We start from the raw sequence: 26,547 nt of genomic DNA, 5'->3' as shown, positions 1-26,547 counted from the left end.
AAAAGCAAGTTTAAAAGACATTTTGGCTTCCCCACAGAAGATTTCTTATACTGGCAGCAAATGCCCCTTTTCCACCACTTTCACCTAGGCATGCGCAAGTAGTGAATTTTAAGTTCTAAGCGAATAGTGGTATGGTCGAATCCTTTTGAATTCAATTTTAATAACATATATCACATGCTATAAAAAAATGATCCTACTCGTGACGACCAAACTAACCTGCTGTGTAAATGTCATTTTTTTTTATTCAAAGAGAAGTGAAAGCAACACTGAACAGTAGCAAGATTGTACTTTTGGTGGAATGCGAGTGATAACCTCAAAAACATGTTACGGTTAAAAGTTTACTATGCTTGAAGAATATAAACCGGTATACCAAGCTGTTGAACTTAAAAATGATTAATCAACATGAGGGTGACATATTCACAGTGACGCCACCGATGTCTTCCGATTTGGAGCAATTTTCAGAGCTGCGAAATTTTCATTTTGGAGCCCTTCTTAGCAGCAAAATTTTCTATCTTAAAGCACTTTGGAGGAGCGAAATTTCCACTTTGGCGCAATCTGAATCAGCTAACTTCGAATTCTGGAGGATAAGCACGTTGCATTTACATTCAAGGACATGAAAAAATTATGAGGCTCTTGTGAAGAGCTAGAAATATTTAAATTCACTACATTATTTTCATGGAGCCAATCATCCTAGAAGCACTATCTATTTCAGTTGATGATGCAAAAATAATGACATCATGCTGTCAAGCAATCTGGAAAAACTTGTTCAATGATTATTTCTGTAGCAAATCAACAGAATACAGGTTGAATAAAATTGTACTTCATGAAACAGCAATAAGCACACCTAGGTGGTTATCAGCAGATATGGTAGACAAACGCTGTGACGTACAACGCTAGAGACTCACACAGTTCCAAGTGCCTTTTCCCAAGATGACTTCAAGAATAAAAAAAAAATTTCATGACTGACTAGACTGCTGGGCGTAATACAACGTCATTCAGCTAGTCTCAGAAAGCTAACCTCCCTCTCCACTCATCTCTGTGCTGAAACTACACGATTTAACATACTTCATTTTCCTTTTGCAGCAATATTTTATGTCACTAGACTGATGTTATGTCACTAGACTGATGTTATGTTATGACTTGTGACTTCAAAGGTGTCACTGCTGATGCACGAGCTATTTACAGCTGGTATACCCTTCTACCTTGTACTCTCCACGCGAACAGACTGTGCGAAAAACGCTTCGCTTTCCAGAGTGGCCATATAAGGGTATGCACAGAGCCTTTATTGCAAGGCAGTCACACAATCGTGCGTACTGTACAGATAGAATCACACTGGTCTAGAGCAGCGGAGCATGTGACTGTCGACACTTGTTGGCCGCGGCTTCTATCTCATGCCAGTTACAAGGTTCCGTTAATGCTTATATTACAGCCCAAGGGCCTAATAACCAGTAGACCATGTTTGGTAGAATTACTGCATCTCTCTTTACATAATTCTAAAGAAAATACCAGCTGGAGTGGCCGGCTGGGCACTATAGACAAGTTTGATTCCATCTGTACGTGTATCAGCGTGCAAGAAATGTTGCGGGGGTCTCTAGTCACCCAAGTCGCGGATATAGAACACCGATCGTGCAGCAAGTTTTTGCGAGTGCGCAGACCTTGAAAAAGGCAACCCCGCCACTAGGGCTTCTCACGGATGACGTCACACCTTATTATTTGGTATAACAATACAATTTGTTGGTATCGCATTCACTCCTAAGAGCACAAATGAAACTAACAAATTGTATCTTATTTTAGATACAATATCGCATAGCTCAAAAGAACGCTGGATAAAGGGGCAATGATTACTCTAATTGCAGAAGCTTTCATGCTGTCAGTTATCTAAGTGCAAAGCACATGTTAGTAGCACAGAAAGTTAACGAGCAGTCTTATTATGCCTCAAGATAGCACACGCCAGCTACTTCAAGCGACACAGCAGTCTCCCTCTACCCCTTCCTTCAAAACAAAGCAAGAAAGACGATGCCGTGATGCTCACTTTTTTTTTAACCATCAGCTACTGACCCTGGAAAGCGAGTGGCGGACGTGCAACAAGGTGTAGCCACTCCACAGGCCTTCCTACGCGAGAGCCACCAGCGATGGCCTCACTATAGCTGCGTGTATCAAAACTGAATTGCAGCTGCTACGACCAGGAGGCATGCTTTTATAAATCACATGACATTTAAAAACCAAAAGCACCCAAGAATTTCATATTCAGGCCCTAGAAACGTGCAGTTGAAAAGCGAAGGGTCTATAGAGGATTCTGCCACCACAGTGATTAAAATGCGGGTGTGGTGGTGGAAGGAATTACAAAACAGCTCTAAAGTATATTAGAGGAAAAGTGTCAACATATTCCCACCATTTATATGTTCTGTGGATGTGAAGCATGGAAATTTAAATCGTGGTGTTGAAACATAGACGTCACAGACATTCTGGTGACACGCATGTCGTTATTGGTGAAAATTGCTTCATTACATGCTGTGCAACTATATTGCCGCGTGCATAGCTGAACCCGTTCGGCTGGTAGGATACTTCTGGAGCCAATGGACGATGCACAGCGTCTGCATAGGTACATGAGTTTGGACGGTGCGGTGGAGCGGAATATTGCTGAGGAGAGGCAAACGCTTGTCGAAGTTCATGGCGAACGACTTCAGCGACGGAGGCTACCGTGGACTACTGCTGCGGTGGTGCCTGTGACTGCAATGTGTATTTTGCGTTCTCCTTCACAATCTCCTCACGCACAATCTGTCTAATCAGGTGGCGTAGAGAAAACTCGTCGTTTGCGGTAAGTGCGGCGGCGCCTGCAGGTGCGCCGGTGCCCGGGCGATCAGACTGTTGGTACCGTTGCTGCAGTGCACGCTCTATTGCGGTGGCCTTCCTGGTGAACTCGTCCACTGTTGTCGGCGGATTGCGCACAAGACCAACAAATAGCTGCTCTTTGACGCTCCTCATGAGATGGCTTAGGTTTCGAGCCTCGGGCATGTTGGGGTCCGCGTGGTGGCACAGACGCACCATATCCTCAGCAAACATGGCGGCGCTTTCATGCAGCTGTTGGGTGCGTCCTTCAAGAAGGCGTTGTGCGTTTTCGCGTCGGTCCGTGTTACCGAAGGTGTCAAGAAACCGGCAACAAAACTCCTCCCATGTCGTCAATGTTGCCTCCCGGTTTATAAACCACGTGTTCGTGCCGTCTTCAAGGGGGAAGTATACGTAGAAGAGCTTTCCATCGAGACTCCAGTAGTTCAATTTAGTTACCCGTTCAAACTGCTCAAGCCAGTCTTGCGCATCTTCGTTCGGCCGGCTACGAAATGGTTCAGGAATGCGCATATTCTGGACCGTCACCTGTGCAGGACTCCTTGCCATTTCTTGAGTAGGGGTGACTGTCAGAAGTGTTGCTCCCTTTAAAAGGCCAAATTCTGGTTCAAGACCTCGAAAGCGACGGCTTGAGCGGTGCACAGGCGTCTCCACGCGTGGCTGTCTCGTAGGTCTGGACTCGGGGCTTCTCACAGGGGTTCTGATAATGAGGTGGTAGTACCCCGCACCTCCACCAGTGTTGCGGGTTATAAATTACAGGGGGTTTATTTAAAAACACGGACAGTGGAACTTGTAGAGACGCTCTCAGAGAAGGCCGCTAAGATTGTCGTCTTCTTCACTCGCCTGCGCTGCGCCTCTCAAGCAAATCCACGTTCTTCGTTGTCGTCGCTATTTCGCCGCTAAATGCAGCTATGCACGCGGCAATATAAACGATCAGCAGCGTTCCTGGAACAGACAACATGCGCCGATGCATTGTCGTCATGCTTTCACGCTACCGATTAGACTTAACGTCATGAGCCCCTACGGAAAGAGCGTTTTGCCGTTGAGCGGACTTGCACAACAGAGTTGTCTTAGCACTGAACATTGCCTCGTGGATTTTAGGACACACGCGCGACCGCAGTTTATTCAGCACAATAAAATTGGTACATTATTGTGACTTTGGTGGCCCCGAAAACAAGGTGCACATGTATTGCGCAGTTGGTGAAGGAGTTGGATCCCTGTGTTTATTTAATCTTGTAGTGGGGCTTCATGGCAGTGGAGATTTCTCTAGGACAGATGTTTTCACGATATAGCAACCTCCACTGCAGTGAAACCCACTTTACAAAAAATTATATGTGGTTATGTTTATTTGTTAATTTTTAATATCTTAAAATTTCGTATAATTATTTGAAATTCGAAAGTGTGGAGAGCTGGGCTTGTTGATTGTACATAGTGAGAAAACAGGGCTAAAAAGACAAGGGACTCGCAGACAGGGAACACACGCAGCGCTGACTTCACGATTTTTCATTGTGAAAACAATGCACCGCCTATAAATACACAGGATAATCACTCCCATAAAACCATATGACCGGTTATTGCACAGACAGGCTACGTACAACACAACTATCTGGTCACATGGTATTGCCACATTCCCTTCTTACGCTTTGTTATCGCACTGTTTCGCTGTCAGTAATTTTCAGCACAAGCCGCCCCTACACAGTTCGAGAAGCTTCCGGACTGCAATAAATCATTTTGTTAAGATTACGCCCATTTCGTGAACATTACAGATTGCTCTGGAACTCACATCCCCGCTAGCGATAACGCTGGAATGCCGACACGCCTCACGGCTTGTCAGTTCATCGACGGCCCACCCTCTGCTCGCCACTATCAGTGACAGTGTGTTGCTGTTTCTGACTTTCCTTTTACATGGCCACAAGTTAAGTCCAAATAAACAGCTTATTATTCGATCTGCAGTCGGCTCCCTTTCTCTGTGTCACGAACCCGTGCCTTCTGGTGGAGGCGCTGCTTCTTCCATGTACTGTACGATCCCGTCAAGTCGTGAACCCAGCCCATGCCGCAGAGAAAACACCGACGCCAGCCACGAGCAGCGAGTTAGCTGCAGGGGCAACAAAGTCTGCCACCGGAATATGGCTTTTACCGGACAGGACTTGGAAGACCAGGACGTTGACGTCAACAACGGCGCCAATGACAGCACCTGTGCCACCTGCACCACTCCAGCTCCAACAACTCAAAGAGCCGCCAATTTTCCGTCGTTCGTCACTGGAAGACCCGAAAAGCTGGATTGAAAAGTTCGACCGTGTCGCTGTCTTCAATGACTGGACCAACGATCACAAGCTCTGGCAAGTGTATATCATATTAGAAGATACTGCTCAAGCTTGGTTCGACACTAAAGAGCAAAGCTTGTGGGGATCTGAGGTGCGCCTGTGACTATATCATGGGCATTCTGCCGTACGGCCGCTTCTCCTTTCCCATGCTCTGGTAACGGCGCCTGGCAATAGATGGCACCACGTGCGGGAACGGCGCGTGTTTTTGGGGGCTGCGAGAATCAGCAAGGCCAAGTCACGTGCGGGCCGGAAAGGGTCTCTCCTCCGTTGGTCGGCGCCTACTAAGCACGTGTTTTCATCCACGTCCCCACAGGACTGTAGCTTGCCATGGTGCCTTGAAATTCCAGGCAGGCGTGTTTACCTGAGTGTTAAACTCGGTACCGTACGCTAAGCCAACAGCGGTGCCTAATGCTTAAAGTGGTCGCACCACACTGAGCCACACTTGCCGTAGGCCTACGCGTACGAAGTTTGCCCTTACTCTCGCGACCAGGTCCAGTGGCCATCGTGAGAGTGCGCAGCATAGCTGCGAGGGACGTTTTCCCGACCGGCGTGTCAAAGCTCACCATTGCCAGCTGCGACGTGCTCTCGGTTTCCCCTTATCGTGAACGTTCGCGTGCGGAAGCCTTTGCTCTCCGCATCCCTGCCGCAAAAGATGTACTGTTGTTCGGGGTGCTGCCAAAGGCAATAAAGTTATTGTGTATTTCTGTTAATCGAACACTGTCTCTTTTGTCGCACCGCTCTAAACGCATTGTTAGTTGAACGCGCGCCGAGCGGTGCGCCACAAGTCATTAGGTGACGGGGACGCGGCCCTGTGTGTTGCTACGCCTGAACCCGCGGCGATCATCCACTACGGTGAGTAGCAAGGTCACCACACTGGCGCCCGACGCACCATAAAGGCTCATTAAGCCTTTGATAAGACTTAGCAGTGTCAGCCCGCATCTGTGAATTAGGCTCGCCGTGTTATCCGCATTGTGACGCTTTTAGCAGATGCCGCGCTGCTCGAGAACAGGGCCAGTGCCCCCCTTGAGCATCACAATCTAGCACCTCACTTGTCACAAGCCCCAGACGGAATGACACGAGGCGCTATGTAACAGCTCCTACCTGAAAGGTAGCGTGCTTTGGGTCTGGGGCCATAGCCAACTTGAACAGTGCACACAGGCAAATCGGACTGCTACTGCTCCCTTTGGAATGCATGGCACTTCGATGTCACAGCGCTCCCAAACAGCTCTCTGTAGAGCTTTAGAGGCACAGATCGGAAATGCTGCCTCAGCCTTTGCCAAATTTTTCTTGCTGGTTGCTACGCAACCCAGCAGCCAGGCTCACTTTGAGCACGCGCCTGTAATGCTAACCACAAGCGGCCTAGCAATTTCACATCAAGCTGCGTCAAGAGTCAGCTCTGAACAACAGGCGCTCCCCAATGGCGTGATGGCCGGTATTCATTTCGAAACAGCGCCGCTTATCGAAATTGCAGACAGTTTTCCATCGCTCGCCTGCGCCGCTAATGCACCGACACCTTCCTTTGAAGCGGGCGCACAGACGCTGCTGCAAAATGCCATCCAAATGATTCAGGCACTCGCGGGAGCAGTCCAAACGTTTTCCGCCATTCCAAAACACCCTTGTCCCACTGTCATGTTGGCCGTTCCGACCTATAGCGAGTATGGTGATCTGCAAAGTGGAAGAAATTACATTCGGAAAAAAGCCTTCGGAACCTCCGTGCAATAGAACCACGGTGTAGGAATATTTAGATGTTGACACTCCACGCAGCGGCGCGGCCAAATCTTGTTCGGCAATCCATGCGCTTCGCTCGACCGCCGGCAGACGACGCCACGCCACGGGGGCCTTTCTGGTCGAAACGTTGCGGCTGCCGAAGTGCAGATGTTGCGGGATCTTTCGATGTTGCGCCATGTAAGTTAAGTTTTTTTTAATTGCAGCAAGGCACACAACGATTGAAACTGCTGTCGACACCAAATCATTTTCGGTTACTGACATTTTTACTTGCTGAAACTGCGGGAGTGCGCGGAAGAGCCGCGAGAACGCGGCCGGCGACCCTTCCGAGTTCGATGTGGAAGTGAGTTTATTGCAAATAACTTTGGTGTCCAAAAACGCTGCAAGATCCCAGGGGCTTCTGGTCAACAGCTAAGAACTCCACTAGGCAACTAAATAATGTTTATTATCTCTCCCTCTTTTCGTTCATGCGCACGACTCCCGAGAGCATAGCATAGCTACTTTACCGCATCATAAAATAAAATGTCTTAAACGTGCATGCTCGCCAATTCTGGCAGAGAGCCTACGCGTATCATGAAATGTTGCCTGAGCAGTGTGATGCCCGCCCTGTAGACAATATGGTAATATTAGCCCGACTTACTGGGGCTCTTCAGCTACGTTTCGTGTTTCGACTGCATCGAAAATACCCCCTCCACCGCTCTACGCGCGATTGCTCGGTCCACAATGAAATCAAGGCTACTTTTATGACGTTTACATGGCTAGGGCAGTGCATTGATAGCTACACGGAAAGAAAATGATCAATGAAAATGTCCCTGGCGTTCTTCCTGTCAAGGTCGTCATTTGCACTGATATCGACGCTGCTGAGCGGCTGTCTATCTCAGATATGCCCGCGCAGATATCATATACTTACGCGACTGTACATTGGGATTGGCGGATGTCTGTTGAGAATAATTAAAGTCGGCCTGGCAAAGCAGCTTGGTGGGCCACAAAATTTCCCACTGAACATTATAGGGTGGGGCAAATTATACAACTTTACCAACATATTCCTTTTCCCTTTTTTTTTCCTTTTTTCTTCTTTTCTAGGGGGGGCTTTCTTGAAGTTGTCTGCTTTGTTAGATATTTGGGGCATCCCGGAAAAAATGCTAGATACAGCATTCGCCGATAGTACCGGTCTCTTGTTGAGTGCATTTAAAAGCACCTGGCCATCAAACTCAGCGTAGTACGATTTCGATATCTGCTGCTCAGGAAAATGCTTCGCACAGACGCAGTCACTCGGTTACAATATCTATCTGCTCTAGGAATGGCCAGGCGCCAAAGTTCAAGACGAGCAGGCTCCGATGGAGCTTTGAAAAGCGGCACATGATCAACGCACCTTTGGTAGCCCGATCTGAAGTTGGGTACGAAGCACTTCTTACCCCGGCTTCTTACCCTTTGCTGCGTCCTAGTCGACCTATGAGCCAGGCTAAATTTTGCAAGCGTGCCACTTGAACACCGTGCACTGCCACAACAAACACATCAGGGCCACCAAACACACAGGCCGCGACATACACGCACTGCCTTGGCCCGCTCCACCACGTGAGCTTGCATAACCATCATTGCGGCTGGTCCCAAACCACGACACAAAAAGCTACGCACGGCGCCGGCCGCCCAGCTGAAGCATAACGTCTAGTATTTGTTGTGCACACTGCAGCAGAAAACACCGAAAAACAGCTTTAACGGCACGGAAAGCAAGCACGGCGCGTAACCACCGTAGCAGCGCACTCCACTCCGCAAGCAATTGCCGCTCCTTATTCGCAGCACCCCGCGCCGCTGCTGACAGCGCATGTACTAAAAGGGCGAACAAGATCTGGCCCCGTTCTCCGCCGCGGCACCCGGTCAGTGTCAACACCTAAGTATTCCTACATCGTGATAACTGGTCTTTGTATAAAACAAAGCTATTGGAACTAATTGACACTCATATCCCAGGTATATCTTTCCGCCTTAGTTCTTCAAAGCCATGGTTCAACAAAAAACTTCGCACTCTTCGAAATAGGAAAAAGCGTCTGTTTAAAATCGCCAAAGGTTCAAAAACAGCCACTGCAACTAATAACCACAGAGCCTCAGAAAAAGCATACTGCAGTGTTGTTCGTAAAGCAAAGCAAAAGTATTTGCTATATGACCTATAATCTTTAATGGCGCACAACCCTGAAAAATTCTGGCGAACAATATCACCTGCTAGCGCACCTAATCACATTTCCCTTCGCAATGACACTGGCACCCCGATAACGCAAGAAGCATGCCCCCGAGTTTTCAACGACTTCTTTTCCGCGAAGTTCACGAAAAAAGACTACTCCAGTATTCTATCGGTTTTAGATGTTGACTATCCATTTATGAGTCCGATAGATATCACCATCGAAGGAATTACGTCACTAATAAAAAATCTTAAAGTGTCCACCTCGTCTGGAATGGACGCCATCAACACAAAACTTCTCCAGCAGACCATTCCCTTTGCCGGCATCATCCTGTAGTATATCTTTAAACAGTCCCTCGCATAAGGTGAAATTTCGTTTCATTGGAAAATTGGAAAAGTAGTACAAATATTGAAATCTGGGGACAAAAGCAAAGTAGAGAACTATCGTCCCTTCTCACTAACATGTATTGCGTCGAAACTCCTAGAGCATATACTTGCCTCCAAAACCGCGCAGCATTTAGAAGATAATTTTTTTCCCCGAAACAACACGGCTTTAGGAAAGGTTTTTCCTGTGAAACACAATTACTGGAATTTACTACTACTGATTTATAATTTAATATGGAACAATATCTTCAAACTGATTGTGTATTTATTGATTTTTCTAAGGCACTTGATCTGGTACCTCACTGTCGTCTAATCGCCAAACTATAATCCTTGCTTCTAGATTCATTCTCTATCTTATGGATAAGAAATTTTTTGTCATTTAGCAAACAGTTCACAACTATTGACAACTATTCCCCGTTATGCGACGTTACATCCAAAGTACCACAGGGTAGCGTCTCAGGACTCTTGTTATTTCTTATTTATATAAACGACTTACCCACTAACATTACCTCCTCCATCCGTTTATTTGCTGATGATTGTATAATTTATCGAAAAATTTGTTCTCCAAGTGACCACATTGCTCTTCAACAGGATCTAGATAGTATTAGGAATGGTACCTATCTTGGCAAATATCTCTTAACTCTGATAAGTGCAAATTATTGACCTTTAGTCACAAGCGATTTAACTCTACCTTCACATATAACCTAAATGAAAGACCCTTATGCCCTGCGCTCAGTTACAAGTACCTAAGAATACATTTCACCCCTAACCACTTTTGGTCCAATCATGTAGAAAAAACCACCGCTAAGGACTCAAGCACTTTGGGTTACCTTAAACGAAATTTGCGCAGCTCCCCGGCCCCCACTCGTCTAATAGCATATTGTCACGAGGTTGTGATACACGCAGCACTTGAGAGGAAGCACGCAGGAGTCAGGGCGGTGTCAGGCGAACTGTTTATTGGGCGAACTTGTGCCCAGCAAAACAGGGCCAAACACAACTCACAGCAACAGCGGCGTGAACAGTCGTCGGCCGACGGAAAAAAAAAGACCCCCCAGTGGCACACTGCGCCGGCTTTTATACACGCGTCGTAACGCGTTCCAGAGTGGCATACAAGATAAACGCGGCCTGCGTTGCGCTTAAGAGAAAGTGATAGCGGCTTCCTTCGTAAAACCAAAAGAACCGCACGTGTCAGTCTTTTATACACGCGTCATAACGCGTTCCAGAGTGGCATACAAGATAAACGCGGCCTGCGTTGCGCTTAACAGAAAGTGATAGCGGCTTTCTTCGTAAACCAAAAGAACCGCACATGTCACTACCCCCCTCTGAAAAAGCATCGTCCCGATGCTAAAGACAGAACATAAGAGAGAGTACATGCAATAAATTACATTAACAATGCGTCACAGCTAATCAGCGCGCGTAATAAGGTTTAAGTCGCACCACGTGTACGACTTCGGGTCGTGCACGGCGTCGTTGGGATGACGTTAAGTCATCGGGCACGACCTCATAGTCCAGTTCACCACGACGTCGGACTACCTTGTAGGGTCCAAAGTAGCGTCGCGGGAGCTTCTCAGACAATCCCCGTCGTCGTATCGGCATCCAGACCCAGACAAGGTCGCCGGGTTGGTATTCGGTGTGGTGTCGTCGAAGGTTGTAGTGGCGCCTGTCGACCGTCTGTTGGCTCTTGATACGCAGGCGGGCTAGCTCTCGAGCTTCTTCAGCGCGATCCAGGTAGCTGGGGACGTCAAGGTCTTCTTCGTCGGTGCCGACCGGTAGCATGGCGTCAAGCGTCGTTGTTGGGCTCCGTCCGTAGACGAGCTTGTATGGAGCAAACTGCGTCGTTTCCTGCACGGCCGTGTTGTATGCGAAGGTTACATACGGGAGTATGGCGTCCCACGTCTTGTGCTCGACGTCCACGTACATGGCCAGCATGTCGGCGATGGTCTTATTTAGACGCTCGGTGAGGCCATTCGTCTATGGGTGGTACGCGGTGGTTCGGCGGTGGCTTGTCTGACTGTACCTCAAGATCGCTTGCGTTAGGTCAGCCGTAAAGGCCGTACCTCTGTCGGTGATGAGGACCTCAGGGGCTCCGTGGCGGACGACGATGTTCTCAATGAAGAACTTGGCGACCTCGGCGGCAGTGCCCTTGGCCAGGGCCCTTGTTTCGGCATAGCGGGTGAGGTAGTCAGTCGCTACGACAATCCATTTGTTGCCAGAAGTTGACGTCGGGAACGGCCCCAGTAAGTCCATGCCGATTTGTTGGAATGGCCGTTGAGGTGGTTCGACGGGTTGCAGAAGTCCGGCTGGCCTAGTTGTCGGCGTCTTGCGTCGCTGACAGTCTCTGCATGTTTTTACGTAGTGGGCGACGTCGGCAGTGAGGCGAGGCCAATAGTACTTCTCTTGTATTCGTGACAGTGTGCGGCAAACACCAAGATGTCCGGCTGTCGGGTCGTCGTGTAATGCTTCCGAACCTCTGGACGTAACGCTGAAGGCACCACGAGGAGGTGGTCAGCGCGGAGAGGCGAGAAGTTCTTCTTCAGGAGGACGTTGTTTCGCAGGAAAAACGAAGCCAGTCCTCGGCGAAATACTTTCGGCACGTCGGCGGTCTTGCCTTGCAGGTAGTCCATGAGGATCTTGAGCTCTGGGTCAGCTCGTTGGCGTTCCGCGAAGTCGTCGGTACTTATGGGTCCCAGGAAAGAGTCGTCGTCCTGGTCATCCTGGGGCGGCGGATCGACAGGGGCGCGAGACAAGCAGTCGGCGTCGGAGTGCTTTCGTCTGCTCTTGTAGACGACGGTGATGTCAAATTCTTGTAGTCTGAGACTCCACCGTGCGAGGCGTCCTGATGGATCCTTCAAGTTAGCTAGCCAACACAAGGTGTGGTGGTCACTCACGACTTTGAAAGGCCTGCCGTACAGGTAGGGGCGGAACTTTGATGTAGCCCAGATGATGGCAAGGCATTCCTTTTCTGTCGTGGAATAATTGGCTTCTGCCTTCGAAAGTGACCGGCTAACGTAACTGATGACCCTTTCAAGTCCGTCGGTCCTCTGCACGATCACGGCGCCGAGCCCTGTGCTGCTTGCGTCCGTGTGAATTTCGGTGGCAGCTTCTTCGTCGAAGTGCGCCAGTATTGGCGGCGTTTGCAGGCGTCGCTTTAATTCTTGAAATGCCTCGACTTGCGGCGTTTCCCATTTGAAGTCGACGTCGGCCTTCGTGAGGTATGTCAGTGGCTCGGCGATCCGCGAAAAGTTCTTCACGAAGCGCCTGTAATAAGCGCAGAGGCCAAGAAATCGGCGTACTGCTTTCTTGTCGGTGGGTGCAGGAAAGTCGGCGATCGCAGCTGTTTTCTGTGGATCAGGGAGCACTCCCGACTTGCTGGCCAAGGAACAATAGTTCCTCGTAGGCTAAGCGGCACTTTTCTGGCTTCAGGGTAAGTCCCGAGGCTTTGATTACCCGAAGAACAGCTTCAAGGCGCCGGAGGTGCTCGTCGAAGTTGGAAGAAAATACGACTACGTCGTCCAAGTAGACGCGGCAAGTCTGCCACTTCAAGCCTGCGAGTACTGTGTCCATAACCCGTTGGAACGTCGCAGGCGCCGAGCAAAGACCAAAGGGCATGACCTTAAACTCGTGGGGGGCTGTATATATTGGTTATGAAAAGACTTTGCTGCGTCTTTCGTTCCGGCAGAATCTCTATTAGGGTATGCTCTATTTGAGTGTCCTCGATTTCGTGTTTTTGCATTGAAAGTGCTTTCTTGACAAGTATGGCAGTTCGATGGGTTTGTGCGCAGGTCGTGTAGCCTTGCAGTCGTACGTTCTGCGTGTTGGTTTGCTGAAGTGCAATGATGTCTGGTTGCTTAAGCTTGATGAATTCCTGTAGGCTTGCGTGTCGAGGGCGGTATGACCGACAGTTCCATTGCCATATGCGTAAAGTTGAATGCTGGTTCTTATACTTATGGTTAGGGACTGCCATCTTCAATCGATTCGATGTCACGCCTACCATCGCGACTCGGCGAGACTGAGCGAGAGGCATTGTGACTGTTCGCTGGTGCCTTCTTCCGAGTGATTTGGCGTGGGTTGTTGAAGCTGTCGAACTGTGCCATGGTTACGTAAATTTTCTTCACGTGTCAGATGAAACTGTTGACTTGCGCAGCAATCCCATCAATTTCGGCATTAAGCGTAGTCATCTTGTGTTCAAACATTGAGGCTGTTTTTTCTATTGCAGACTGGACAATCTTTTCCATCGTGGCGTGCATGTTATTCATGAAAGATTCTTCGAATATCGTGCACCTTGCGTTCACTAGGGCTTGGACGCCTACCTTGGTCAGCGTCGTTGCCGGCTCTGTGCTTGAGTTTGCTTGTTCTTGATATTGTTGTTCTGCATTGTCCGAATTTCCTTGCTGATGCGTGCACTTTTCAAGTAGTTTGTCAATGAGCTCTTGTTGTCGTTTTTGACTCTGAAGCAGTTTATTTATGAGACTTTGTTGGCTTTGCAGTTGGCTGTGCTGATTCTGGAGCTTTTCTTGCTAATTTTTCAGTCTATCTTCGAGACCCTGTATGGATGAGGTGTCCGACTTTGAGGAGGTTAATCTGCTGCGGTCATTAGATCCACTTGCCATGGCAGCGTAGCTCGCACATTTAACGGAACGCGAGCGCGTGCAAGAGCGGGAGCGCGAACTGGAACGCAGTATTGATTTGGATCTACTGCGCGCAGAGACGGAACGCGTGCGAGAGTGGGAGCGCGAACTCGAACGCAATTTTGACTTGGAACTGCTGCGCGTGGAGACGCGGCCCTCATTGTTACTGTTAGATGTAGTGGCCGATATGCTAACCTTAGGGCACTCTTCTCCGCTGGCGTTCCAGTTGTTGTCTATTTCTTGAAGTCTGTTGAGGCGCTGTTGTCTTACGTTGAAGGGTGGTGGACTTGGCTTTAGTCTCCTTTTGCATTCTTTACTAGCTGTTTCGTGTCCTTCCCCGCAGATCTTGCAGATGGGTGCGCATTCATGTCCCTGCGTTTCGTCCGGCCTTGCCACATTTATAGCAGAAATCGGGGATAGGTTTCGGACAGACGTCCTGGCGGCGACCCGTATTGCCACAAGCTCGGCAATACTGCACTGACTTACGATATGGTCTGCAGCGGAAGTCTACGCTCTGGAAAATTATGTAGTAGGGAACGTGCGGTCCTTCAAAGAAGACGACTGCCGCGGTCGATTGACCTAGCATTCGGGCATGAAGAACTGTGTATCTTGCCGGTGCGCGAATTCCAGCCATGAGTTCTGCGGTGCTCGTACCGGGTATCAAGCCGCTGATGACGCCTCTGGAGACATCGTTCGGTGTTCTGATGTTGCCATTCACAGTGTAAAAATTTCCTCCAAGCTGTATTTTCTGGATGCTTACCAGCTTCTTGGCGTCTTCTTTGGCGGCGGTGCTTGCGATGATTAGGTTTTCCATTCTCTGGACTTGTACGCGTACCTTGTCGTTAAAGTCTTGCTGTGATAGTCCACTCACTCTGCCGATGGCATGCGTGACAGCGACGGTGTTCCATTTGGCGAGGTCAAGACCTGCTTGCGGGCGGTAGACGATCTTGAAGTCATCGAGCGGCAGAGGTGGCATCTTGGGCCTGCGTTGTTGCTGCGTTGGTGATGACTTTAGCGTCTGCTCATTGATAGGTGGCTGCTCTGTGGGTTGGTTGGCCGGTGACCTTGGATTGGCGACAGCCTTCTTGTCTTTCTTATTTCTTGTGATCCAAGCGCTTTGCGCTGCAATTGTTCTGCCACTGCCAGCGTCATAGGTCCACAAATTTTCTGTTGTTTTGTTTGCGTCCACTTGGTCAGTTTGCATTGTATTTTCTTCGTCTTGCTGGTTTTTTTGCATTTCGCTTGCTGCGGCTGCGTCTCTGCTCATTCTAAGCTTTTCGCCACGGTGAGCGCGAGCGCTCGTGCCGTGCCGTCAAGAACGCCTGAGCGCGTTGTGCACGCGCCGCGCGGCTTTGCCCAGGAACGAACTTGACGTTAGGCTTAATAAACTTGACGCGCGCTTGTCGGGAATTAGGTCTTATATCTTGAGACAGAATGCACTCACCCAAAAGAAGCAGGTGTCCGCCGATTCCTCGTGTCTTGGCGGCTGAGGCTGTGAAACTCTTGCGTTCGTCACTGGCCTTGTTTCGGGTTAAAAAGCACGAAAAGCAGGAGCCCATGCGAGACGCGTCTGGTCTATACGGCCCCCTAGCGGTCATCTCCCCTAAAATTGCTAACACTATAAGAAAAAAAAAAAAACTGAACTTCGTCTGGGCCACACCATGCGTGCACAGTTTGCACGCGCGGCATTGAAAACGAAGAGCAAACGACGCAGGCACGATTACCGTGAAAAACTATTCAGTATAGCGCCCTCCATAGGTAGCGCAGCCCAACGCGCAAAAGTAGTTTTTTTTTATTTTGGTTTGGAGTGGGAGGACAACCCGCGCATGTGCCCGCGGCGGTGAGAATGGCGGTTACAACGCTCGTGGAGTGCAGGCCCGCCAGCCCGCCTTGCGCACACTCGCGCGCAATAACGAGCACTCGCTCTCGCCTTGTGTGCCGTGCGTGCTGCCGTCGCTTCGCGTTTCGTTGACGACAGGGCAACCACGGAAGATGCATGCTCGTACCAAAATGCCAAAATTCGGAGCAAAATTTCTAGATTGTCCGTAGGAAAAATTCGTTATATCAAAATTGTCTCCTGCCGTTACTTTGTTACGTAACGGTCGCAAATACTTGTGCTTCAATGAAGTGACAGTGTAGAATTGAAAAACTTCGTTATATCCAGAAATTTGTTGTATGGAGGTTCGTTATAAGCAGGTTTAATTGTAACAGCCTAAACTGCTCGCATTAGTACAGCGCTATGTGAAACCTTGTCTTCAAGGTCAACGACACAAAACTCCACCCGTAAAACCAGCCGGCCTTCTCCAGCCAATAGACCCTCCGTACGACCCATTCCAACAAGTCGGCACGGACTTCCTAGGACCTTTCCCGACATTGTGTGCAGGCAAGAAGTGGATAGTCCCAGCCACAGACTATCTGACCCGTTATGCTGAGACTTACCCTCTGTACAGTGCTACAGCTGCCGAAGTCGCCAAGTTCTTTGTGAATAACATAGTCCTCAGACATGGTAATTCCATCGCAGTTATTACGGATTGGGGCCCCGCATTTACTGCAGACCTAATGCAATGCCTGATGCGCATAAAAAATACCGATCACAAAAGAACAACGACGTGTCAACCTCAGTCAAATGGCTTAACTGAACGCCTCAACAGAATGCTGATCGACATGCTATCAATGTATGTCAATGTTGAACATAAACAGTGGGATAAAATATTACCCTACATAACATTTGCTTATAATGCATCCATTCAAGAAACAACCCGCATTGCCCCTTTTGAAGTGGTATTCGGCAGATGAGTAACCACCCCACTGGATGCCATGTTACCACTACGGGATGAAAGCAGCTATTCACCTGACTTATATGACTTCTTGCAAAGAGTTGAAGAAGCACGACAAATGGCAAGATACCGAATACGTCGGCAACAGCGCATCGATTCTAGTCGGTACAACAAGCGACGCAGTGACGCACTTTATCAGCCTGGTGACAAAGTGTGGATATGGATCCCAGTGTGCCACCGCGAACTCTGAAAAGTTTCTTTGCTGATACTTCAGCCCTTATGAAGTACTCCACCATATCAGCGACATCACTTACGAAGTCAGATCCGCTAGACATGAGAGCACCAGACGCTGCGATCCCACGGAAGTGGTAGACGTAGTGCGCACGAAGCCCTATCCCGACAGATCGTTGGAAAAGGAGTGATAGCGCGCATGCATCTTTTCACTGTCTCAAGCATCGGGACAATGCATCTGAGGAGGGGGATAATGCCACGACAGTTTGGCCACGTTAAAGTAGCTCACCGCGACTATCGTGGCATGAGCCCTAGGCAAGACCCAATTGGCATGCGCACTGGCTACAAAGAAGAAGAAGACAGTTGGATCTGTGGAACTCGACTAACTCGGACTTCGACGACCATAGTCAGTAGACTCGTGGGCACAAGTTCGCCCTAATAAATACACTTGTTTTATTAGCCTTTCTGCCTCACCATCGCTACAATATGCATACAAATAACGGCAAACATGCACAGCAAACATACAGACACATACCTATGTAAATTAACACGCATACACATACGCAGAGTCGATAACAACACCCCACCCTTCCCCCAAAACAAAATGTATCAAGTTTTTTTTTTTTTTTGCTTTAAAGACAGGCTATATACAGGCTAATTTGTACTACTCAAATGGTATGACATTAATTAACATAACATCTGTTTGCCATAGTTGGTTAGCTTGCATGGAAGTTCTCATTTTTCAGTGAGAAAAGTCATGCGTAGCTTTTTATTTCCTGTTAGGCAAGAAAGGTTGCGTAAAAAGTTTTTTTTTTTCGGGACACCAGTGTGATAACGCTTAGACAGTGTCTTTTCGTATGATGATGGAAGCGGAATTAAGTTAAGCTCAATAAAAAATGGTTCAGTGCGAGCGTTGTATGGCGCGCTCATGACGACATGAATTGCTTTTTTCTGGATTACGCGAATATTCATGTTAGTCAGTGTCGTCATACCCTAGACTAAGTAACAGTACTTATTGTGCGATGCAAATAGGCTGTTATAAATAACAAGCTTAATATTTTTAGGCAAATAGTATTTGCAATAGTCGAAAATACCGCACACCCTCGAAATCTTACCAGTGATTAGTTCAGTGTGCTTATTCCAAGACATGTGTTCCTCAAACAAAACACCGAGACTCTTTACGGAAGGCCCAATTTCTACAGATGAATTTTGATAGTACAGTCGAATCTCATTGATTTGAACACGCTTAATTCGAACTTCTGGTTAATTCGAACTCACGATGGTGTCCTGATAAAGCTATGTGTATTTCAATGGGCGAAACAGCCGGTAATTTGAACGCGCAAGCACTTGCGAGGGTTAATTCGAACATACCGTGCTCCTAAAATGCTCTCAGCTCCCCGCCCAATGCCGGGGCGGCACCTGCGACATCTCAACACTGCGCGGAAAGGAAATAAAAAGGAAAGAAAAGGCTGTGGTGAAATGTTTACTCTCTTTCAATGCCGCTCTGCCACAGCCCGTGTCACGCTTCTCCCTTTTCCGTCCCTGCCACGTAAAGACCCCGCTTCTTCCAACACCGCGCGCAAAGAGAGGGAGGAAGAAAAAAAAAGAAAGCTATCGCTGGGTTGAATGAATGTGTGGTTCAAGGAAAGGAAAAAGGCACTATCTTCTGCAGCCCTTGCTCCTTGCGGGAGCACGGCTCTGCGCCTTGTGGTGTACACGTATCCCGAAGGAGTACGGCCACCAGCGTGGGTCCGGTCTTAGCGAGCCGCAGGGCACGCCTTAACCGTCGCCGTGGCGAGAACACGATACTGTTCAAAGTCCCAACACTTTATTGTGGCAACACCAAACGCAGTACAGCCCGTTGCAAAGAGGCGCGGCGAGAAAGCAAGTAGGCTTATCCACGCCACGGGCACAAAGTACTACACAGGGTGTCACAAGCACGTCTCCGCGGTAAAGGTGATCCACGGAGACACCGGGACCAAGGCCCGGTTGCTCGAGCGAGGGCAAAGGCGCTCGCGTTGGCTTCGAAGGGAGACGGGTCGGCGTAGCTAGGCCACGCACTAGGGCACCGTACCGCCCTCCGGCCGTGAGTACGCAGTGGGGCAACAAAAGGTGAGCGTTCGCTTCGGGCGCGAGGCGCCGTCAGCGAAGTCCGACGAGCCCCCGAGTGACGGGAGTCGTTGGACGGAAAAGATTGCGTGGCTCACCATTTGCTGTCCCGGAGAGTACTGTCTGCCCCTGACGCAGCGCGCGAGAACCTCTCGGGAGGCTCCACGCGCGGCGCCACAGCCAACATCCGCTACCGGGTGAGAGAGGTAAACGTCACTCCGCTCTCTCAGCGCGGCAGACAGCAAAGGAGGGCAGACATGTCGGGACATGAGAACGGCAGAGAAGGCAGCAAAGCCCGCGCAAAGGCAGCGGGCTAGCCTCCATTCCCACAGCCTTGAGGGGGGAGGGGGATCTCTCATGCGTTGGTGCCACGCTCCCCCTATCCCGTTTCTGCCAGGAAAAAAAAAAAAAAAAAAAAAAAAACAAGCTGTCATGGAGTGTTAGTTTTTTTCTCAAATGCAGATCTGCTTCTCTCTGCGTGGAGACGCTCCTCCTTTCTCGTCACGTGCTGGCTCCGCTACGCAGCAGTTGTTGTTGTCGTCATCTTTAGAGAGTGTCGGCGCAGGACATTTCCGCGTGCAACTTCTCTTGCCAGGTGCTGAAGCCAAAGTAAAAATGCTTTTTGCAAGCTGCGTGCCAAATTGATTGACTTGCTGCTAGGCAAACGTGTGCAGACGCGCATCATCGATTGCTTCAATTAATAATAGATGTCCTGTGATTTGTGAATAAATGTAAGTTTTCCTAAACATTGCCCTCGTGTGTTAGCTCAATGCACATGCGCCACTGCATGGAGAGCCCTCCGTTTATTTAGCCTTCGTAAATTCGACTTCTTTCAATTCAAAGAAATTTTCGGGCCCCTCCGAGTTCAAATTATCCAGATTTGACTGTACAAGCCATTTTGAGCTTCTATTTTATGGTTTGTGGGTCTAAACAAGACAGCCTTTGTTTTAACAGCATTTATTTTAAGAGAATTGTCTGAGCTCCATGATGATAGCATTGATAATGTGCAATTGGCATCAATTATAGCATCAATAGCATTTCGCACGGTAAAAAGTAGAGTAGTGTCATCTGCATATATTATGAATCGCGCAGAGTTGTCAATTCCGACTATCGTTTATATTATAATAAAGAACTGGGACAACCAGACCTGTTATTTGAGACCAGGTAGGATCGTAGGCCTAGCCAGCAAAAGCAGCCACAGCGTCTGAGCCGAGCGTCTCATAATTAGCACTGCCGCTGCGATTGCCGAGCTCTGCATGACGCATTACTTTTTCATTACATATTTGCCCCTATCTGAAGACGGAGCCAAGTAGGTCTAATAAGGTGTCATGAGGACAAGTGGTTCGTGATACGGTTTGAGACAATCCACGTGCACGATTTTGCGGCCCTTGTTCTTGTGTTCTAAAGGTGCGAGCTAATTGCCGACATTCTTCCACATACCCGAGTGGCTTCGGAAACTGGTGGTCGGTAGGGGAGATAGGTGTCGATTGGAATTGATGGCTCTTGACCATAGAGTAAGAAGAAGAGCGAAAAACCTGTCGTCGCTTGAGGTGCAATGTTGTAAGCGTACGTTACGTAGGGAAGGATAAGATCCCAGTTGGTGTGGTCGGAAGCGACATACATAGAAAGCCTGTCACCAAGAGTGCGGTTGAAATGTTCGGTCAAGCCGTTTGTTTGTGGGCGATATGCGGTAGTACAGCGGTGAATCATATGGCATTCAGCAAGAAGTTCTTGAATAACATCCGTGAGAAAGACATGGCCTCGGTCGCTCAAAAGTTCACGTGGAGCGCCGTGACGCAGAAAAAAACGTTGCAGCAGAAAAGATACAACGTCACGTGCCGTCGCAGCTGGTAAAGCGTCCGTTTTTGCATATCTCGTGAGATGGTGGATTGCTACAATAATCCAGCGATTCCCAGCTGATGCATATGGCAGAGGACCACAAAGGTATATTCCAACCCGGCTGAATAATCGCACTGGGCAGGGTAACGGCTGCATTGGTGCAGTAGGACGGCTAGGATCATGCTTGCGGCGTTGGCACTCTGTGCAAGATCGAATGTACTTTTGAACGAATATGTACATGCCGCGCCAATAAAACCGAAAACGTAGTCTGGCGTAGGTTTTTAACAAACCGGCATGCGGATCGGCATGGAAAGCAGCACATATGCTGGCACGGAGATGCCTGGGTATGACAAGTAGCCATTTGCGGCCGTCAAGGTCAGCGGCGATAAAGTATTCTATCACGGACGGCGAAGTGGGAGGCTTGTCGGTGTAGCGCTCGAGATGGCGGCGGGCGAGTGTTTCAGATAGGTAATCCATCAGAGACGCAATCCACGAATCTTTGCGCTGCTCCGCAGCCAAGTTGATGGGTCCTGGTAGTGGAAGGAAATTGTCTTGGATGGAGACACTCGCAATATCAGTAGAAACAGGTGAACGCGAAAGAGCATCGGCATCACCGTGCTTCTGGCCTGAGCGATAATTGACACGGATGTCGTACTCTTAGAGCGGTGAAGGCCATCGTGCCAAGTGTCCGGAGGGATCCTTGAGGGAGGATAACCAGCAGAGCGCGTGGTGGTCGGTAACAACATCGAAAGGGCGGCCATACAGATAAGGCCGAAATTTTGTAATGGCCCAGATGATCGCTAGGCATTCTTTCTCAGTTACCGAACAATTTGCTTCTGTTCTTGTAAGAGTGCGGTACGCGTACGCAAGAACATATTCTAGCTAACCAGGCTTTCGTTGGGCAAGTACAGCACCAAGACTGACACTGCTAGCATCCGTGTGGATTTCTATGGGAGCGCTTGAATCGAAATGACGCAGTATGGGTGGTGTTGTAAGCAGTTCACGGAGCTTCGCAAAGGCACTGTCCCACGCTGGAGACCACACAGATAGATTGCGGTCTCCCTGAAGTAGGTCTGTCAGAGGTGCCATGATAGAGGGGAAATCCCGTACGAAGCGGCGGAAGTATGAGCAAAGCCCAATGAAACTACGCAGCTCCTTAAGAAACGCGGGCCCCGAGAACTTGCGAACAGCTTAACAGGGTCAGGAAGAATGCCATCCTTCGACACGACGTGTCCAAAAATGGTGAGCTTGCGTGCTCCAAAGTGACACTTCTTCGAGTTTAGTTGGAGGCCTGCTGCAGAGAGGCAGCGTAGAACTTGTTCTAAGCGACAAAGGTGCATGGGAAAATCGAGCGAAAATACCACCGCATCACCTAAGAAACACAAACACGGCCTCGCTCGTAGGATAGTGTCCATCATATGCTCAAATGTGGCCGGAGCATTGCATAAACCGAATGGCATCACGTTAAATTCGTATAAGCTTTCTGGTGTAACAAAGGCAGTTTTTGGCCTATCATTCGGATTCATGGGCACTTGCCAATACCCAGAGCGTAGATCAAGGAAAGAAAAGAATTTTGTGCCCTGTAAAGAGTCGAGCGCGTCATCGATCTGAGGCAAAGGATAAACATCCTTTCATGTTGTTTTGTTTAGACGACGATAATCTACGCAAAAGCGTATCATGCCATCCTTCTTTTTAACTAAAACAACCGGTGACGCCCAAGGACTGTTTGATAGTTGAACGATGCTGCTTATTCATCGATGACCCGGCGTTCCATCGGCAAAACACGGTACGGTCGCTGCCGTAGTGGTGGGTGAATACCTGTGTCACTCTGGTGGCATACAGTAGATGTTCGACCTAATGTAGCCCTGTGACTGCCAAAAGATGGCCGAAACTTGTCAAGGAGGCTCAAGAGCTCACACCTTTGTTGTGTGTTTAGGCCTTCCTCGATGACACGGTTTAAAATGTCCGCAGTGAAAGGGCCATTCACGGAACTACAGGAGAAGGTGCCGAATTCCGGTGATCCATCAGGAACGTCAAGTGCAGCAATGGCTTCGAATGATTCCATTGAGCCGATACATTCACCCCGAAGCAGCGTAATCGTGATTGGGAATGGATTCCCCACAGGCACGTTGGTTGCACCACCTTGAAGAGTAAGGAGAGCGGTTGGGAGCGGTGATAGGTGGCGATGTACGAAAACAGTGGAAGGTGTGAAGAATGTGGTAGCGTCGATGACGGCGGAATATGACACAGATACGAAGACAGTAGCGCACGGAGGGATCTGGGTGTCGTCACTGAAGACCAACTTCGCGTAGGAAGGGGGATCGTCCACATGTAGAGCATCACCAAGGGAACAAAAGACGACTTCGGTGCGGGTGCAATCAATGACGGCTTGGTGATGGGAGAGAGAAAATCCCAACCTAAAATGATGTCGTGAGAACAGTGCGGGAGTACTACGAACTGCACTGTGTAGGGCACTCCTTGAATTACAAGTCTAGCGGTACACGCGGCCACAGGCTGTGCAGTGGCAGTTTGAAGACACGAACCAAAGTAAGGCATTGTCACTTTTCAAATTGAACGGCAAACTTTTTCAGCGATGACAAAAATAGCGGCACTAGTATCAATAAGGGCAAGTAAGGGCACACCTTCAGGAACGGCATTAATTAGATTCGGCTGCTAACGAAGAGGGCTTGTGCTTTGCGATGAGGACGCAGTTCTTGCCTCGGGAACTGTGTCATTTAGTTTTCGACGTCGATTGTAGGGGAGCGACGGCGCATCGAGGAGGGCGAGCGACGACACGAATAAGGAGATCGGCGATCAGAAGCTGGTCGGTGGATTGGTCGAGGAGGGTGCAATTTGGTGTCTGGAGTGTAGGGAGTGTACGTGTGGTCGTACTCATATGGATGTGGGTTTGCACGGGAGTGGAGTGGGCGGCGGCGGCACAGACGTGCGACGTGTCCGGGTAGACCACGCGAAAAGTGCACCATGGATTAGGGACTCGGTGGACTGGAGGTCGTGGCGGCTCGGTGGTATAAACAGGAGCAGGCAGTGGAGGCGGCGCTCGGAACGTCTGTGGTCGAGGTCTTGCTTGTGCTTCGGCGTACGTCAACGGTGCATCGACTGGTGGCACCAGCTGCGGAGAAAAGACCTCAGACACTTGGTCTTGTATAATAGTCCTTAGTGTAGGGCTAAGCGGTGCACTGCGCTCCAGTAGGCCGGAGATGAGCGAGAGTTGGCGGGCAACTTCTTCGTGCACAAAATCTCTGATCTGCGAAAGGAAGACGGGATGTTGCGAGGGAGTTAAAGCGGACATTGATTTTTGATATGGGACAGCACAGTGGGTGTCGAGACGTTGCCGGCGGAGCTCATCATAGTTTTGGCAGAGCTCGGCAACTTGGGCGACAGTAGCAGGGCTTTTTGAAATGAGCATCTGGAATGCATCTTCATTGATACCCTTAATAATATGCTTGATGCGGTTCACTTCAGCCATGTTGGCATCGATGCATTTGCACAAGTCAATGACATCCTCTATGTAACTAGTAAAATTCTCACCAGGTAGCTGTAATCTTGGCTGAAAGCATTGCTCCACACAAATTGCGGACAGCAGGACGACCGAAGACTTCGCTGAACTTTGTCTTGAATGCTGTCCGGGTTGGAATGTCGGTTTCATGGTTCCGAAGCCACAAGTGGACAATGTCACTAAAGTAAAGGCCGACGGTGGCCAGTTTCGTGGCTTCGTCCCATGTGTTCAAGACACTCACGAGCTCGTAGGTAGCCAGCCAGTCATCGACGTCGTGATTGTCAGTGCCGCTGAATATGGGAGGGTTTCGCTCACGGATCGTGCTGAAGCACACGATAGCCTGGGAAGCCAATAATGGAGGGCTTGTGGCAGATGTAGTGGCCACAACGGCAGGTCGAGTCCGGCTTCGCAACTCCAGGATTGTGAGGAGACCCAGCAAACTCCACCAAATATAATAAAGACCTGGGACAACAAGAACTGTATTTGAGACCAGGTAGGATCGTAGGCCTAGCCAGCGAAAGCAGCCACAACGTCCGAGCCGAGCTGAAGACGACACCAACGACTGCTGCGTAGCGGAGCCTCTCGCTCTCCGCTACGCAGCCGCAGCATGGCCAGCACGTGACGAGAAAGGAGGAGCGTCTCCACACGGAGAGAAGCAGATCAGCATTTTGAGAGAAAACCAACACTCCACGGCAGCTTTTTTTTTTTTCTCTCTCTTCACGCAGGCCGTTGAAAGGAGAAGGGTTACGTGGCAGGGACGAGGCACTAGCGCGTGAGAGACCCCCCTTCCCTTCAAAGTGCAGAGCCATGCTCCCCCAAGGGGAAAGGGCTGCAGAAGATAGTGCCTTTTCTCTTTCCTTCAATCACACATTCATTCGACCCAGCGACAGCTTTCTTTCTTTGCGCGCGGCGTTGGGAGAAGGGTCTTTACATGGCAGGGACGGAAAAGGGAGAAGAGTGACACGGGCGCGTCACATTATTCGGAAGTTCGAATTAAGGGTGTTCGAATCAACAAGATTCGACTGTACTTTCATTTCACAGCCTTATTTTATTTTCTTCCCTCTTTTTCCATGGGTCGACATACTCATTTGATAAAGGGCTCATTTCTTGCCTTGTTAGACACAACATCAATTAGAACTGACAAAAACGACAAAGAGGGTAAAGTGCCCCTGGCAGGGAGTGAACCTATGACCTTCGCCCCGCCGCGGTGGTCTAGTGGCTAAGGTACTCGGCTGCTGACCCGCAGGTCGCGGGTTCGAATCCCGGCTGCGGCGGCTGCATTTCCGATGGAGGCGGAAATGTCGAGGCCCGTGTGCTCAGATTTGGGTGCACGTTAAAGAACCTCAGGTGGTCAAAATTTCCGGAGCCCTCCACTACGGCGTCTCTCATAATCATATGGTGGTTTTGGGACGTTAAACCCCACAAATCAATCAATCAAATCAATCAACCTATGACCTTCGAATAACGCATCCAATACTCTACCAACCGAGCTACAGTGGTATAGTCACCGCCCTGTCCATTTACATGTGCATTTTAAATGTGAGAGGGTTAGTCAGCACCTTTATTACTGGACATAATAAAGCGTGGATGGTATTGCAAACTTTGTTCATGAATTTCTGTGAAAAGCAAAAATGCGGGGGACCTCCTGACATATTGCAAATGACAATGGAGTTGCAGCGAGGCCAGAAAACATCTTCAAAGTGCAGAATTGTTCTCAATTTGATGGTACCGACCCTGCTGATGTATGCACCTACACTGATGAAGTGACAGCAGCCCACTTATCTCATGCAAATACACATTAGTCTTATATATCATGCTGCATGAGTCTTTGAGATAAGAGTTAAAGTTTATCGTTTAGACTCACCCTGTAGGTGTGCTCCCCAGTGTGCCTTCGTCAAAGAGCCGGGTGTCCTCCGTGATTTCCACAGTGGACCTGTGTTTTATGCAGCAATAAGTCAGCATGGCCACTCAGTTCAACCTTTTAAAACAGGTAGCTTGC

At 49.2% G+C, this 26,547-nt stretch overlaps 1 protein-coding gene across 8 annotated transcripts in view; it reads right to left on the bottom strand.

Annotated features, from left to right (window-relative positions):
* LOC119178803 (proteasome adapter and scaffold protein ECM29) overlaps positions 1-26,547 on the bottom strand; it is an 881,180-nt gene that overhangs the window by 407,350 nt on the left and 447,283 nt on the right. For 7 of the 8 annotated variants that reach the window (XR_012895350.1, XM_075895092.1, XM_075895224.1 and 4 more), the window contains one exon: positions 26,413-26,481. The exons of the other annotated variant lie outside the window; for it this stretch is intronic. Coding sequence is in view for 6 of the 7 variants with exons in the window: in XM_075895092.1 (XP_075751207.1) it covers positions 26,413-26,481 (69 nt within the window). In the remaining variant the exon portion in view is untranslated. The remainder of the gene's footprint in view (positions 1-26,412; positions 26,482-26,547) is intronic. 8 annotated transcript variants of the gene reach the window in all.

This window comes from Rhipicephalus microplus, chromosome 1 (assembly GCF_043290135.1).
Source record: "Rhipicephalus microplus isolate Deutch F79 chromosome 1, USDA_Rmic, whole genome shotgun sequence".
NCBI lineage: Eukaryota > Metazoa > Arthropoda > Arachnida > Ixodida > Ixodidae > Rhipicephalus > Rhipicephalus microplus.
The sequence above is the reverse complement of the archived record's forward strand: the minus strand, read 5'-3'. Positions and strand labels throughout refer to the sequence as shown.